The sequence below is a fragment of the Trachymyrmex septentrionalis genome, unplaced genomic scaffold (assembly GCF_001594115.1).
Source record: "Trachymyrmex septentrionalis isolate Tsep2-gDNA-1 unplaced genomic scaffold, Tsep1.0 scaffold56, whole genome shotgun sequence".
Lineage (NCBI taxonomy): Eukaryota > Metazoa > Arthropoda > Insecta > Hymenoptera > Formicidae > Trachymyrmex > Trachymyrmex septentrionalis.
Genome location: NW_017305735.1, coordinates 1,404,259 through 1,419,761, shown reverse-complemented (window position 1 = coordinate 1,419,761; position 15,503 = coordinate 1,404,259). Strand labels below are relative to the sequence as shown.

The following is a 15,503-nucleotide window of genomic DNA, read 5'->3' as shown; positions in this document are numbered from 1 at the left end:
ATACTCGTAGTCGCAGATATGACCACGGACGCATCTACAATATAACGCTACTGAAGGAACAATCGGCTCAATGAAAGAGTGAAAGAATAGACAAAGTAAAACCATGTGAAACATTGAAAAAATATACGAAAAACCATGATGCTGAGACCAAGAAATTTATGTCGCGCTTTATGACACATCCATCTTTTTCCCGCTTTGCGGCTTTGGTCAGAAATATTTGTTCATTCACACGAGGAAATAAGGAGAATCAGAAAAGTCACATGTGTCTGTGCCATTAAAAATTACCAACACATACGTTTGTGCCGTAAATTTTGGCCGGGAGCAAATTATTATTTGCACGATTTAGTGCGAGAATAGGCTCTGTGACCAAAAGCCGTTACGAAGATTTATATACTGCCTTCTCCATTTCATTTCTTTCTTCTTCTCGATTAGCTTCTTAATATTTTTGAGAGACAAAGAAAGAAAAAGCAAAGAGAATCTTTTTAAGAGGCTAAGATGTATAAGAAATATGTGTTACAGAAGGGTTAGTAAAGTTACAGAAGAGTTAGTAAATGCAGTTATTACACATAATCAGGTTATATTGTATATTATCTGGAGGTTTGGATTAATTTTTACTTTTGAAAACAAATATTTTTCTATGAATTTTCTATAGTTAATGAATCTTATAACTACAGAAGTTTAATTGTTCCATAATTGCTATCATTTCTTCCAGTCGCTATTTTAACCTAACTTAGGATTGATATTCTATAAAATCTTTAATATTCAATATGTTAAGGGAGGGTGAGAGAGACAGAGAGAGAGAGAGAGAGAGAGAGAGAGAGAGAGAGAGAGACCTAATAGAATCTATTTCAAATTTTAATTCGATTTTATACTTAAGTTTTTATATTTTTACACATTTTCTGCTTAAATTATATTTACTTTAACAAGTTTTACATATTTCTCAACATATTTTTTTAATAATTGTAAAATTAAAACTTTGTTTAAGCAAAGTTTAATTTTAATTAAGCGAAATGAAATTATGTACGTACGAAAGTTACAAAACATTTTATATAAAATTATTCGTATAACTGTAAATTAATTTTTCTAATAATTAGTCATCGTAAGAGTTGATGCGTTTTGTAAGTTATATTTAGAATAAAAGTGTATGTACAAATAAACACGCTTTCAATTAGACGATAGTGACATTTGTACATATGTTAATTTGATGTCGAGTGAAACGCGGAATAAGTTTGCTCAAGTATTTTATACAATTTACTCGTGTTCGCATTCCTGACAGTATAGTGTCCAATTAAACGTTTGATATAAGGACGGCAAACCCGTGTCGTGTATTTTGACTTTTGTGGTGATGCATGTGTTTTGGCTACGAAACGACGCGACAAAAAAAATTCACTGTGAGACAAAAGTGAAGAGAAGGATCTTGGATGATCCGCGCGTGGAATAGCGAGAATTTTGTGTACAGATACAAAGTGTAAAATTATCATTTAATGATATATACGTTGGATACTATGATCAAGAAGGACTCTTTATAGTGCATAAAATGTCAATCAAAAAGTCTCGTTTACAATGTCTACACTACATTTACATTGTACACAGTACATTGCGATAAATAAACTCTGGCTCTACTTCTTCATTGTTACAATATCTAATAATATTGTTGCTTTACAATTTTAGCGCAAAATAACTAATATCAATATTTTTCTTATTTTTCATGAAATTACATTTTAATGATGACAAAATACAAAGAAAAGTTTATCTCTAACATATTACTGAATAAGTTACATTCCTAAAATGAATTAAGAGTCTCTGGACATATCATGGAAGCCATGAATTGCCGTCGTAAAAGTGTTTGTACTCTACTTAACTGTCTTTATTTAACATAAAATTCGACATATCAACTCGACATATCAACTTGACGTTGTCTCGCTTAATCTTTTTATTAAATTTATACACAAGTTGGGAAAGAGAAAGAGACAGAGAGAGAGAGAGAGAGAGAGAGAGAGAGAGAGACATCTTGTTCATTAAAGAAAATACATATTAAAAAAAAAGTGGTGTAAAATATTTTAATTCTTCTCATTAAAAGCAAGATGTCTCTTTCGAAAATATGACGTATTCAATTTTGAAAGTTTAATTTCTTTTAAAACTTTTATTATTGACGGAATGAAAAATAAATAAATACATTTTTTGCGCTTGATATAAGAAAATTTATAAAATATAAGAGATTACGTTCAGTAACTTTCTATCGCGTTTTTCGACTTTTTCAAAGTTAATGAACCTCGCATCCGTTCGTAAGCTCATGGAATTCTGGAGTATCAAGAAAGTACAAAGACGATGCTGTGACAACATATAACATGTGTCAGCTGCGTTTCTCAAGAAATGTCACTGCCCGTACTTTGTCTATCTACTAACAAATAGGCTTCCATGAAAAAATCTAAATATATTTATATAAATTAAAATAATATTGACAGAATTACAAGAAATCGCAAGAAATTATTAGAAAATTTAATTATCCACTTAGAATAATTAGATGAAAAATGATCCATAAGCTAATGCCAAGAGATTTATTCGATTACGTTAACTAGCGTGACGTAGCTGTGAATATGGGAGTTTGCACTATATCATCGTGTCGCGATCATGCACTGCAGGATGGACGATTGCTCGCACGAGTTGGAAGGACAGTGGTTTTAAAATAAGCACTGGGAGTCCCAGCGCTCTGCCAATGTCCATCGGTCCGAACACTTTCTCTCTCTCTCTCTCTCTCTCTCTCTGTCTTTCTCTCTCTCTCTTTCTCTCTCTTCCCTATCTTTCCGATTCATTCGCTCGTTCTCTTTCTTAGCGGCGTGGTAGTTGATCGTGGATCGCGCTCGCAGCAACCGCTGTGTCGTTCGTCGTCAGTCGCGAGAAGAGACCACGTTGTTTCATAAGTTACGCGTGTCGACGTCAAAGGTATACTTCTATGAGAGATCTCTCGAGATATTAGATGCCATACTCCGAGTCACATTAATCGAATAATGTGTGTCACGATTTATTTCATCGCTGAGATAAATTGATAATTCTTAAACAGTCATGCAGGGTTGGAAGTAACGCGTTACTTTTTTGGATAACGATAACGAATATAATCGTTACTTTTATCGTTACTTTAGACGCGTACAATATATGGAATGTGCTTAAGCTATAAATTAAAAAAAAAGTTTATGTTTGACTGTGTTGCAATTATAATCACAATCATTATAATCACTATAAATCTCGTGTTGAACTGGTTAATTAGTATTCAATTAGTGATCAAGACAGTTAAATGTTACTGTAAAAGAAGGCGATAATAAAATTTGATGACAAAGTAACAGAAATTGTAAAAACTTTTATTTTGAATAATGATTAATAAGTTACTTTTTAAAATCATGTAATCCATCATGATAACGAGTTATTTTTAGAAAAAAAGGTTAACAATAATGAGTTGATTTATAAAGTAATTTTCTCAACCCTGTTCGATCTTACAGACACGTATCGTGCTGAGCTATGTTCGAAAATTGAATATCTCCTAGTAACATTTTATCCTTGTCATTTACAGAATGTTAAACAAAGATAAAATCATACTCGAAGGTACTCAGATAGTGTTTTCAAACGCAGCCCTGCAAGTGAATTGGATTTAATGATGATTCGAATAAATCAATTTCCGATTTCGTTGAGTGACGTTCCTGTCATTACGTCGGAACGCGGTTGAAATCGTGGCACGATTATGTCGGTCACGTGACTGTAATGCTTGGCAATGGGATGGTCGACAGTGCCGATTGTTAATTGACGATAAATCGGTCTACGGCATTATATTTATCCAACGAAGATGTTACGTGCACTATATTTGGATTTGAAACAAAGATCATTTTCTCAAAAAGATTCTACGAATAAAATCGAAGCATTGTATTATCTTGGGATCATATCTCATAACTGTTTCTGTTCATATTTTGTTAAGATTATAAGATAAATAGGAGTGATTATTTTAGTAAGCGCTAATTTAATTGATATACAATACATATCTATGACATCAACATAAATGTTAATTAATTTTTAGATTTATACAGACGTTTTTATCATAAATTTTCTTGTTGTACTACCGAGTGTACCACAAATCCTTATATTTGCTAGGTAAAAAAGTAGATACGATTTAATAGTATCGCTACTTTGGCTCTAGTGCTAATATTAAAAACTTATAATTTGAATGAATTTTGAAATTTTCTCAGTTTGATAAATTTCATTAATGCCAAATTTAATTTGTCTAAGGACTAATTAAACACGAACTAATTGACTGTTTGTAGATGATATATAACGTTTGCTATAGATATCTGTATACAATTTTTGTGTCTAAAATTACTCCGCTTTCCTTCACATAGTGGTAGTACTCAGAGTTGGGATTAAACATTTCAGCACCCGAGGCAAAAGAAAGAAAAGAACGCTCTCAGTTACCAAAAATATTCTTTTACAACATGTGTAAAATATGATTATTAATTTAATAGTTATTAATTTAATAACATAATCACGTGTGCAAGTATAGAGATTACGTCTACATGTACGTTATTAGATTTTTAAAAAACAAAACATAATTATACTAAAGTACAGGAAAATTAAAGAGAGTGTATATATGTACTATATAGTCTATACTATATAGTATCTACCTATATTTATATATAATTAATATTAATTCTCTAAAAATAGAATATTTATTTTTTATTTAAAGTAATATTTTCCGTATTTTGTGATAGCCGCAAATTATTTTATCAAAATTTATATCCTTACGTATTATATTTTATTTAAATACACAGTGAGAGTTCAACGATAAATAAGTTATAGGTCGAATAAACTTAACGTATGTAGAAATTTATATTGCATTTTTGCGCGTTTTTAATTTTTTACGTGAGTCAAGCGCCTCGTTCGCCACACCCTAGTCTGCTCTGATAATATCGCTTAAAAGCGATATTAATTTATTAATTTATTAAAAGATGTCCCTCTTTTTCTCTCTCTCTCTCTCTCTCTCTCTCTCTCTCTCTCTTTCGATAAACACAATTAGGTTTTAATTAATCTCATTTCACAGTAGGCGCTTGTATATTATTCTATTCTTCACTTCTTCCTTTACGACTCTCGGTTCGCCGTGTGCCGCGTACCTAGTCTCCGTTCTATTTCTTCAATTATGTGACTGAGTTATGCGAGGAATGTATAGTGGCATCAATTGCACGAGTCGCTGACGAGTCTAAACGCGCAACGTCGCGGCTAAAACGTGATTGAACTTCGCAGATACAAAAGATGGGGAATTGTCATTTCTTCTTCTTTGCAAGTGTATACATTTTGAGTGACTCAGCTTGACTCGGAGAAAATCGATGTGATTCATTCGCGTAGTGGATGATGAGACACACAGTAGTAAATACTCCGACGAAAGTGAATCTTCGCGAAATCGCTCGCCGAAAAGTGAAGCCGGCTTCGAAAGTGCCAAAGTGGTTCGAGCCAACGTTCGATCAGACGGTAGCGTTGCGATGTTCATCCGCATTCGCATTGTGCTAGTATCACAATAGCTATTGGAGATTACATCTACGTTCGCATTTGCGTCTCCTGACTCATAACAAAAGCTGTTGGTCAGCAGTTTCTTTCTGATTAATTAAGAGACGCAAATGCAAACACAGACGCAATCTCCAATCGATAGTGTAATACGGGCATTAGACCCGTTTGTGACGATTGTAGGATGATCACTATCGCAATTAGAAAAAGACATCCACCGTAGAAAATTATTCGACCCGCGCAGATGCCAGGTGTCAATTACGTGCAGCCGGAACCACGATATTCCGCATCCAATTGGTACACCAACGTGGACGCATCACTCATGGGAGTTCAAAGCACCGAGCAGTTTATTGACAAATACCACCACGTTATAGGTAAGACATTTACCATGACAAAATTTATGTTTCTGTAGGGAGGAGCACGAGGGAACCGGGAATCGTGGTAGCTTCCGGAAAACCTTATCTCAAATTACAGACCACGAGAAAAACGCGGCTCTCTTTAATAAGATATATATAGGTCGGTATTTGTAGTTGGGTCTTATTTCAAAACTATTATGTCTTATACTTTCTATTAAATATTCTCTTGTGCTCCTTTCTTACTCTAGTATAAAATGCGAAAAATTCAAAGCAGAAATAATATAAAATATTCATAAAAAAGAAAACTAGCAAGATAAAAATGATATACATATTATTTACTTAAAAAATTGTCAAAATATCTGAAGTTTGAATTTGTATGTTGTATATCTATCATTGGCTTTAAATATTTCTTATATAAAATGTTCCTCAAAATCATACACTACATATGCACATATAAAAGCAGTTTTATAAATATATGATTATGTCATTTATGCTTCGAATTTTGTTCGTGAATTAAATTTTTTTTAAAGCATTAGTATAAAAATATAATACTTGTCAATTTAATATTTTAAAGATATGTTGATTTTAATTTGAATATTGATTTGAATATTGATTTTAATTATATGTGTATTTCTCAATAGAATTTATTAATTACATTGCATTTGTCAGTGGCACGTTTGAAATTGCATTTAACATGTTTACCCATGTAAATTCTCCTTCTCTCTATCTTGCTTATCTAGAAATTTAAAAATCGCACTAATGACCGAAAAAATGACAAAAATACAGAAAAATAACCATTCGTGCGGTTTTTTTGCAATTAATATCGATGGCATATCTTGTGGAAGTTAAGCACAGACAAATTATTCTCTTTCTTTTCTTCATTTCTCTCTCTCTCTCTCTTTCTGCTTCTTTTTTTCTCTTGCCTTCATCTTTTCCATATCAAATAAATTAAGTGATACAACATTCATGGATCCAGCAATACAGTGTACAATATAATACATTGATAAATCCGTTACAACATTAATATTTAAATTGTATTATAAACGAATAATTGGAAATTCAATTGTCATGAAATATCACAAAATATTATATTCCTTAATAAATTATTTTTGAAAGAAAAAAATGTGGTTTAATTTTAGATATATGTATATGAGTAGTAAATAAATTTAGTTTAAGGAAGTATTACATAAATTAATACTTTATTCTCAAGAATCTCTCTCAAAATTATTCAAAACTTTACAAACACATATAAATTGATTCTTAAAAAAAAAACTGACAGCAATCAGCGCCATCGGTCGGCGACCTGGCGCAACCGATAGCTACAAGCACGAATCCATGTCGTATGACTTGGCAATTGGTAACAGAAGCGTGTCGACTATCGCTCTGACTTTCTCACACTATATTTTTATTGTTCGCGTTTGACGCATCGAAAGCAAATAAGACAGCGAGAAAGTACCCATTCTCCTCGCTCTCGTATAGCTTCACTCTTTATTCAAGCAAGCATCAAGCGACCGAAAAATGTTTTATCAGCCGCTCGGCGGCATCAAGAGGCATGACGACATATAGTAATAACATAACTTGTAATAAATTGTAGTAATCATATATACACCTTTCGTTAATTCAGGGAATCTCGGTAGCTTAACGCTTGTTTGAGTGAAGCTAAAGGCGAATAAAGAACGTAGTGCGAGAAGTCATATAATCTGATAGTCGGTACGATTCTGTTATTGAAGTACGGACATGAACTCGTACTTGTGTGGCTACCGGTTGCACCAGACTGCTGACCGATGGCGCTGATTGCGAGAAGTATAATGAAAACTTGCGAGCCCGCCACACACGGGTTTCAGATATTCTCTTTGAATTTTCATTTCAACATTTCGCACTCTTGCGTTGAAAATAACGCAAAAAATTGCCCTTGCAAACTTATCGTATCTATGAGATTAAAGTTTTTTTTAAATTCAGGTCTTCAAATTATATTACAAAGCAGTTACAATAATATGAAAAGTCTATACATAAATGTACAACGTACCATATATGATACATTAAACTCCAGGGTGATAAGCTTAAAACTGAAAAATAGTTAAAAATTTACATTTTTTAACTTAGAGCTGTTACTTGATATAGATGTTTCCTTAATACAAGTTCTGTAGCTTGGATGAGCGAAATATTGTAGTATTTCACCATCCCTACGTGTATAAACAATATTGAGTTTACGACACTAAAATTATAAAGAGTTTTAAAAAAATTTATATTGATTTGAAAATTATATGTGTACGTATATACATATGCTTAGCGAAGACTAAAAATAATGGTAAACAGCAGTAATTGTGTCTAGTAGTAAGTATATTTAATATATTGCAAGAGCATTGTAATATATTAAATAAGGACTATAATGTAATATACTGAACTAAAAATATACGTAAATGCAATAAAGCTATTCATTGTATTAATTGAAAAGTTTATTAAAATTAGTGTAACTAATGAACAATTTATTCTACCTTTATGAAAATAAAACGTAAAGCGAGTGTCAATAAAGTGTTAATTGGAGTAAAGAAAATATAAGGAGGAAGTAATAAAAACATAAATAAAACCTATAAGAAGCGAAAATTGGAACATGGAACGTAAAGGAAGCATCAACTAAACGTTAAAGAAATATAAATAAAGTATAGATAAGTTCTTCGTCAAGCACGAGCAGAATGTTCATTGAATATAAATGGAACGTGATTAGGCAGTCTAGAGAATGTTGTGTTGTGCTCTGTTTTAAAATAAATTTTTTATTTCTGTATCCTGGAAGCGTACATGAAGCGTATTTGAATGCTCCTATACTTTTTGCGAAATGTTTAGGAAGCGTAGACGAAGTATTAATGAATGAAGTATTTAAGAAGTGTATCAGTATGTACGCGCATTCTTTGCGGAATGTTGAGGAGCGTATGAAAACGTTAATGAAAAAAAAATATTTAAAACGTGTGGGAAATGTAACAATGTTTCGGGCACACTTTACGGAGCGTTTGGGGAGAGTTCGGGGAGTGTGTATGAATATTCAAAACTATTAAGAATCAATGGAAAGATAAAGAGTGTTTAAGAAGCATTAAAATTCTTTTCTATTCATACTTCTTTGACGCTTCGACAAGTTTTATATTTTCATCTACAATGATTTAGATGTCATAAAAGGATAAATTTGAGTTATTATAAACTATTACTAGAATTCATTGTAACAATTATTTATGTACATTGAAACAATCTGCCATAGATTTATTATAATAATAAAAAATTTTATTTAGTGAATAATATCATTGAATCATGCATTGGATTTTATTATTATTAATACATACATGTAATTATTAATTTAACTTTCCGTGAACCAGATAGAGTGTGACATACTCCAGCAAGATGAATTTCTATAACTTCTTAAAAAGTACTGCGCGCATGTTATCGGTTTCGTGCAACTGGAGAATGCGTTATTACCAATCATGGCTGCGTTCGGAAATATCACTCGAGTTATTGTTTTGTTCTTGTTGTTTACTTAATGTTAAACAAGGATAAAATAATACACGGAGACACCCGGGTGATTTTCCAAACGCAGTCCATATTGAATTATAATACATTTATAATAAAGTATAGCATGGGATATGAAATATACCCACAAATGATTCATGTTGATTTTCCACCTGATTTGCAGAGGATTAATGAATAATTTCATTACTTTACGATTACGCGTTTGTTCATATTATAAAGTGATATGATTAACTACTGCATTGTATTAACATTTTTTTTAATTTTCAAAAAATAGAATTCTTTTTTAAATATTTTTATATAGAGTTTAACTTATTGTTTTACTTACATTTTAATTATAAATACGCATCGGATCATTTTATAATTCTTGAAAACGCATGTGCGGTATTGACGGAATTAGGACCTAAGATTTCTGAAGTGGCAACACACTAACGCGAGTTATAATCGCGCGCTTGTTTTGACTAGAATCCTTATATTATATAAAGCATGTACGCTTTTTACTAATTTAATTAAAAGTTACTTTAAATTATGATACATTCAAATTCAGTATATTAATAAACGGTTATTTGTTATATTAATAAATTCAATTATTAGCTAATAAAAAGTACTCAAAGTAATATTCATAATATCTATTAAAAGTTCATTGTATTAATGAATTAATTTATTGATATTACGAACAACACTTTTTCAGTGTATGCGTTAATTTAAGTGACACAGAACGATAATATATGAAATGAACAATTATAATTTGAATTTGAAATAAGACCGAGATAATAAATATAACTAAATATGAAGAATTCCTATTTTCGGAAAAGAAATTAAGTAAGATTTTATTGTCGACAGTTTTTTAATTTGTAATTAAAAAAGTTTGTACTATTGGTTAAGTTCGATTGTTACTTTAGCATCCTTTTTAAATAAAATACTAGATTTAAAAATTATTTTATTTAATAATCAATATTAATTGTAAAAATTAATATTAAAACTTAAAATCCTAATCTAGCTCTATCAAGTTTTTCTTTTATATTTAATAAATCTTCGATAATTCTTTATATTAATACTTTTATCTTATAATATACATATGTTTATCCTTAAAAATTAGATTGTAATTAACAAATTCAAATTTTATTAAAAATTTTTATTAAACATTATTTTCAAACATTAATATTGTTAAGAGTGCATTTCAATAGTCACTGCTAATATTGAAAATTTATAATTCACGTTACGTATACTACAGATTTTCAATTTTGATGATTACTATCGGAATGCAATCAGATTTTTAGTTAATTATACATAAAAATAATGCGATCTATTGAGTTATAAAGAAAGAGATTAAAGTAACAATAAAAGTGACAGAATTCGTTATCATTATTATGAAAATGTAATGGCATTACCGTTACTATTACAGATAGAAAAAGTAACGATCATTACAAAAAAACTAAAATGGTAACAGCGGTACAAATAATGCATTATTTCTTAACTCTGCAAATATTATATCCATATTTGATGAAACATCAAAATGTAAAAAAAAAGCATAAACGCTTCTTTTACATTTCATTGTTCCGATTTTCGCCTTCTAGAAGTTTTGCTTCTGTTATTCTCCTATTATATTCAACTTACGCTTCGATTTTTATTTTCATCAGGATTTGACTTTAAGCGGGGCTTAAAACTTACATTTTCTCTCTTTAGAGCAAAGAGAAAAGAAGAGATAGAGAAAGTTTTAAGCTTCACTTCAAGTCAAAGTAACGTTAATGTAATCAGATCTAAGTCGCATTTAATTGATAAAACGGTTTTATCGACAGTTCAGCACCGTTCCGTCAATTTTCTCTGAAATACTATCCTTAAATACTGTTAACATTCTCATTAGGCAAGTTCGATGAGTTTTAATAATTCTGATCTTCTGAAAATAATAATGGTTGCTTATACAAATTGTTCACACAAATATCGCAACTGTGTTCAGTATACAAAAGGTTTGAAAATTAGAATTAATCTAGTCAATATATGATCTTTCGTATTATAATCTATTTACAATTAAAATAAAACTTTGTAACAATGTTTAAAATATTACATGGGAAGGTAGGCGTATAGTGAATTTTATATTATTTTATTAATTCATGTGAGTTAATTGTAGATGTTATTATGGATCTTATTTCTCGGAAATTTTTTTCGTCCACGTGGCGTTGTATAATATAAGGCGTTTTATTCTAATCTTACGTTTTGTAAATATTATCTAAGTTCGTTCAACACGTTTCTCGGTTAGTGGGTGGTCTTCGAAATAGCGTCGTTACTGTGAGAGAGAATCAGCAAAACAGAGATTACTACTACTCACTTCAACTTGTCATTTAATATATTTAAATATATTTTTGAAGGTCTTTTTTCATACATATATTTAGGTTGAAACTTTAAGAGCACATTTACTTTTTTTTTATCTGTACTATTTCTTTGATTTAATTCACAAAATTTACAGTCACTCAAAACTTATCACTAATAAAGTTTCTTCTAAATTGCTTTTTGTATACTCGTAATTGTAATTTGGTAAAATTCGTGGCTTGGTGTGACACAAATATTTCAAATCTCTTGTTGGCTCCTCTTTTAACAAAAAATTTATAAGAATGATAATTATTTGTTATTACGGTTATCGTCGGTTTCAAGTCGTAATTCTGCAGTTTGACATGTTATTGTCTTCTTATTTGATATTATAACAACGAAGAGCAATATACTATCAGAATCTTGTTAAAACCGATATTGTTTCATCGAGAAACACTAGTAGCTGTGTATGCCACCAAAAAGCGCTGTACTGGTATTTGGCAAAGCGTGACTACCCAATATCACGTCATCGTCGTTGCACCTCGCAGCTCTGGTCTGCAACAAGTCCAGGTAGAGAGGCCATAGCAACTTCTATATCTCTTCTTCAATCTAGTCCATTGCTGTCGTCTCTGCAGCATCTATCCTCTCTTATGCTTACCGCTTGTTCGTTCGCGTTTCCGCACGCGAGTGAGATGGAAGGGGTGAGAAGGGGCAAAGACGCTTTTAGACACAGAGCGTCCACGAGTGTCGCGACGCCTTGAGGAGCAGTAGTCGCGTATCTTAGCTTCCACCTTGCCGGCTCATACGTGTAACGTTTGCAATTTCGACGTCTATAAAACGAACGTCGAGACGTCATATTGTTTTACACGCGTTGTCTTTTACACTATCTTCTGTAAGATTTCACTACTTGAAAAGATAGTTTCGTAAGCCACACGACAGTGAAGAAATTCGTATTTGGAGTGTCTTTTTAATTCCTACTTTCTAAATAAGATTGATTAGTATTGGATTTCATTAGCAAGCTGCTACTGATCGTGGAAATTGCTGTTGGATTGTACCTACATCGCGCAATAGAAATAAGCGACTTCTCGTTAGCCTAAATTTCAATGACTTCCTGAAGTCAATCGCGCTTGGCTTTCGATCTAGTTGCCGTTTTTATAGCAACAGCAGAATTATTATCGTCCAAGAAATCGCGTCATCGTCTTGCCGCACTATTCCCGATCGGTTTTATGATACTTCCTTCAATGCTAAAGTGGTCAAGTAAGATGGCATATATATGTCCTGTGCGAAGCGTATTTGTTTGATGTGTTCTGCAGTCAAAAGTGAAGTGATGGATTATTGCGAGTGAAAGGAGAAAAAGGGGCATTTATATCTCGACTGGTATGGTAAAGTAATTGTATAGGGTAGTGGACGGCTAACCGTCCGCGAACCATCCCTATCGTGCACGATATCAGAAAGACACAATTCCGCGAAGGTGGTTCGCGTGGCGAAACGGGATAAGGACGCGACGATGGCAGAGCGTCCCGATGGAGGCAGGAGACGCTCGCGTCGCGATAGTGCGGACTCGATACACGGGACACAGCCTGCGTCCAAAGATCGCAGAACCAAACGGTCTGGCAAGCCCGTCAAGGAGAGATGGCTGCTCACCAGAAAGACATGGCGATACATGGCCGATGCTGGCAGACGTCTCATCCCCGATGGTACTCACAATCGGCCGGAAGACATACCAAAGATCGAGCAATATTTTCAAGAGGTGTGCCAGAAAGAACCGCGTTTTCTGCTTTGGAGGAAGGCCTCGTATCCTGGCAGTCTGAGCTTTCGCGCCCAGCGACGTCGCAGGCAGACTAAAGGTGGCAGCTATCGAACTCAGGCCAGCTCGGCTGATGAGGCCGATGACGCCAGAAGCTCGCCGCAGAATTTCGTTCTTTCCGCAACCACGTCTGGCACATTTGATCTGGCAAAGGCAAAAAAAGAGTGGTTGCTGACGTCAGGCGGTAGCAACGGTGGCGATGGTAGTAGCGACGTCGGTGGCGGTGATGGCAATGGCGGCAGCACGCCATCAAGTCCGATAACGCGTCGTAAGACATTTCAGGAAGACATCGAGACCAAGGAATTGGCTGACATGCTACAGAAATACCTGAACATACAAGGTAACACTACAGCCAATCCAACGAGGATGGCTACCAAGTCACAGGATACAACCGAACAGATGGAAGGGAAAGAACCCTTTGACTATCTTCGTCTAATAGATAAGCTGCAACAGCATTTAAACACGATTGTAGCTCAGGCTAAACGTGAGAAAGTTTTTCTCAGTCAAAGTACTTCTAGCAGAAAAGACATAATTCCGGAATCCATGTTGCCATATCAGGGTGATTACGTTCATAAATCGCTAATGGAGACGCTCAGTCGTTACTATGGCAAATCGTCTTCCCGGGAACATGTTATATCCGATATTTTGACAGATCGGAAGCTTCTCGAAAAACTTTATTTCGATCTGAGATGTACTAGAGGCTTTCGGGGACCCCGAGCGACCGGTGCGTACACTTCGCCATCAACTCGGTGGTGGGCTCACGAGAGAAGTAGACCTACTAAAGAATCTAATCAGTCACCTAGAAGAGACCCAATTTCACCACCGCCTCTAATCGCTGTCCAAGGACCTAGCAACGATCGAAGTTTTCTCGATAATGGAGTGCAAACCGATCCGGTTTCTCAAAGTGTCCTTGATATGTATTTATTGGAGAAGGAAAAGGAAGAATCCTCGCAAAAGGAACAGATGTCGCACAGGTTTAGCGGACGAAGATGTAGTAGCGTTGACAATGACGACGTATCACCGTCCGTGAGTGACACCATCAAGAGGTATCTGCGGATGGCGCGGAAGAAATCGATGGACGCAGACAAGATCGACCGATTTAAGCGGGTCAATTATGATCGGAATTTACGGAATATCAAAGCCAAGGGTGAGATTACTAAGCCTGGCGATGACGACGGCAATAACAAGGGCTGCCAGACAGAAGATAATTGGATGGTGCATTATCGCGAAATGTCCTTTTTCAGTCCCGGAGAAATTCCATCTGAGAATTTATCGGATGCTGACACAACGACATCTCCACCTGTCAGCAGAAATGCTAGTTCCAGAAGCAGCATCGACGCTGGCCTCGGTTCCGAAGAGGCTTCCACCCCCGTTAAACATCCCCATCACCATCAGTCCTTCCTTTCCCATCTCTTGCATGGTTCTAATACGCATAAGCCGCATTCGGCACCCGGTTCGCCGGCACTTACGTCATCGTCCGCCAATTCCGCAGGTGGCACAGCGATGCAGAAGAGCAAATCCTCGAGTAACGTGGTGCATCACGGCAGCCGGCTGGTGGCAAAGAAAATTTGGCGGTCCAGGAGCAAGAGCACATCGAGGGTGTCGCATCAACCGTCCGTGTGGACACCTCAGGTGAGTCTTCTTCCACTTGTATATAATATTAACTCGTATAATCATGGCAAAGAAGTTGTAAAAAAATTTATATCAAAATTTTTTATTTTTTAAAACATTTTTCTTAAGAGATTTTATTTATATTATATAATAACACACTATTCGACAAAATGTCTTTTTTCGAATGTCAAAAAGCAAGAATTAGTTTGTTTGCATAAAAACTAATAGTTTTTTATAGAATCCGTTTTCCTAAGTGTTTCATCACGATATAAATATGAAAAATTTATAATTGAAATTGCAAAAATGAGCTATTTTGTACATATTTTGTCATATTATAATTATGATATGTAACAGGAGATGTTGGAGAAGTTTTATTA

At 33.9% G+C, this 15,503-nt stretch overlaps 1 protein-coding gene across 1 annotated transcript in view; it reads left to right on the top strand.

Moving 5' to 3' along the window:
• Positions 1-13,215: 13,215 nt before the first annotated feature.
• LOC108752146 overlaps positions 13,216-15,503 on the top strand; it is a 25,924-nt gene continuing 23,636 nt past the window's right edge. The window contains exon 1 of the mRNA XM_018492795.1: positions 13,216-15,147. Coding sequence (XP_018348297.1) covers positions 13,216-15,147 — 1,932 coding nt within the window. The remainder of the gene's footprint in view (positions 15,148-15,503) is intronic.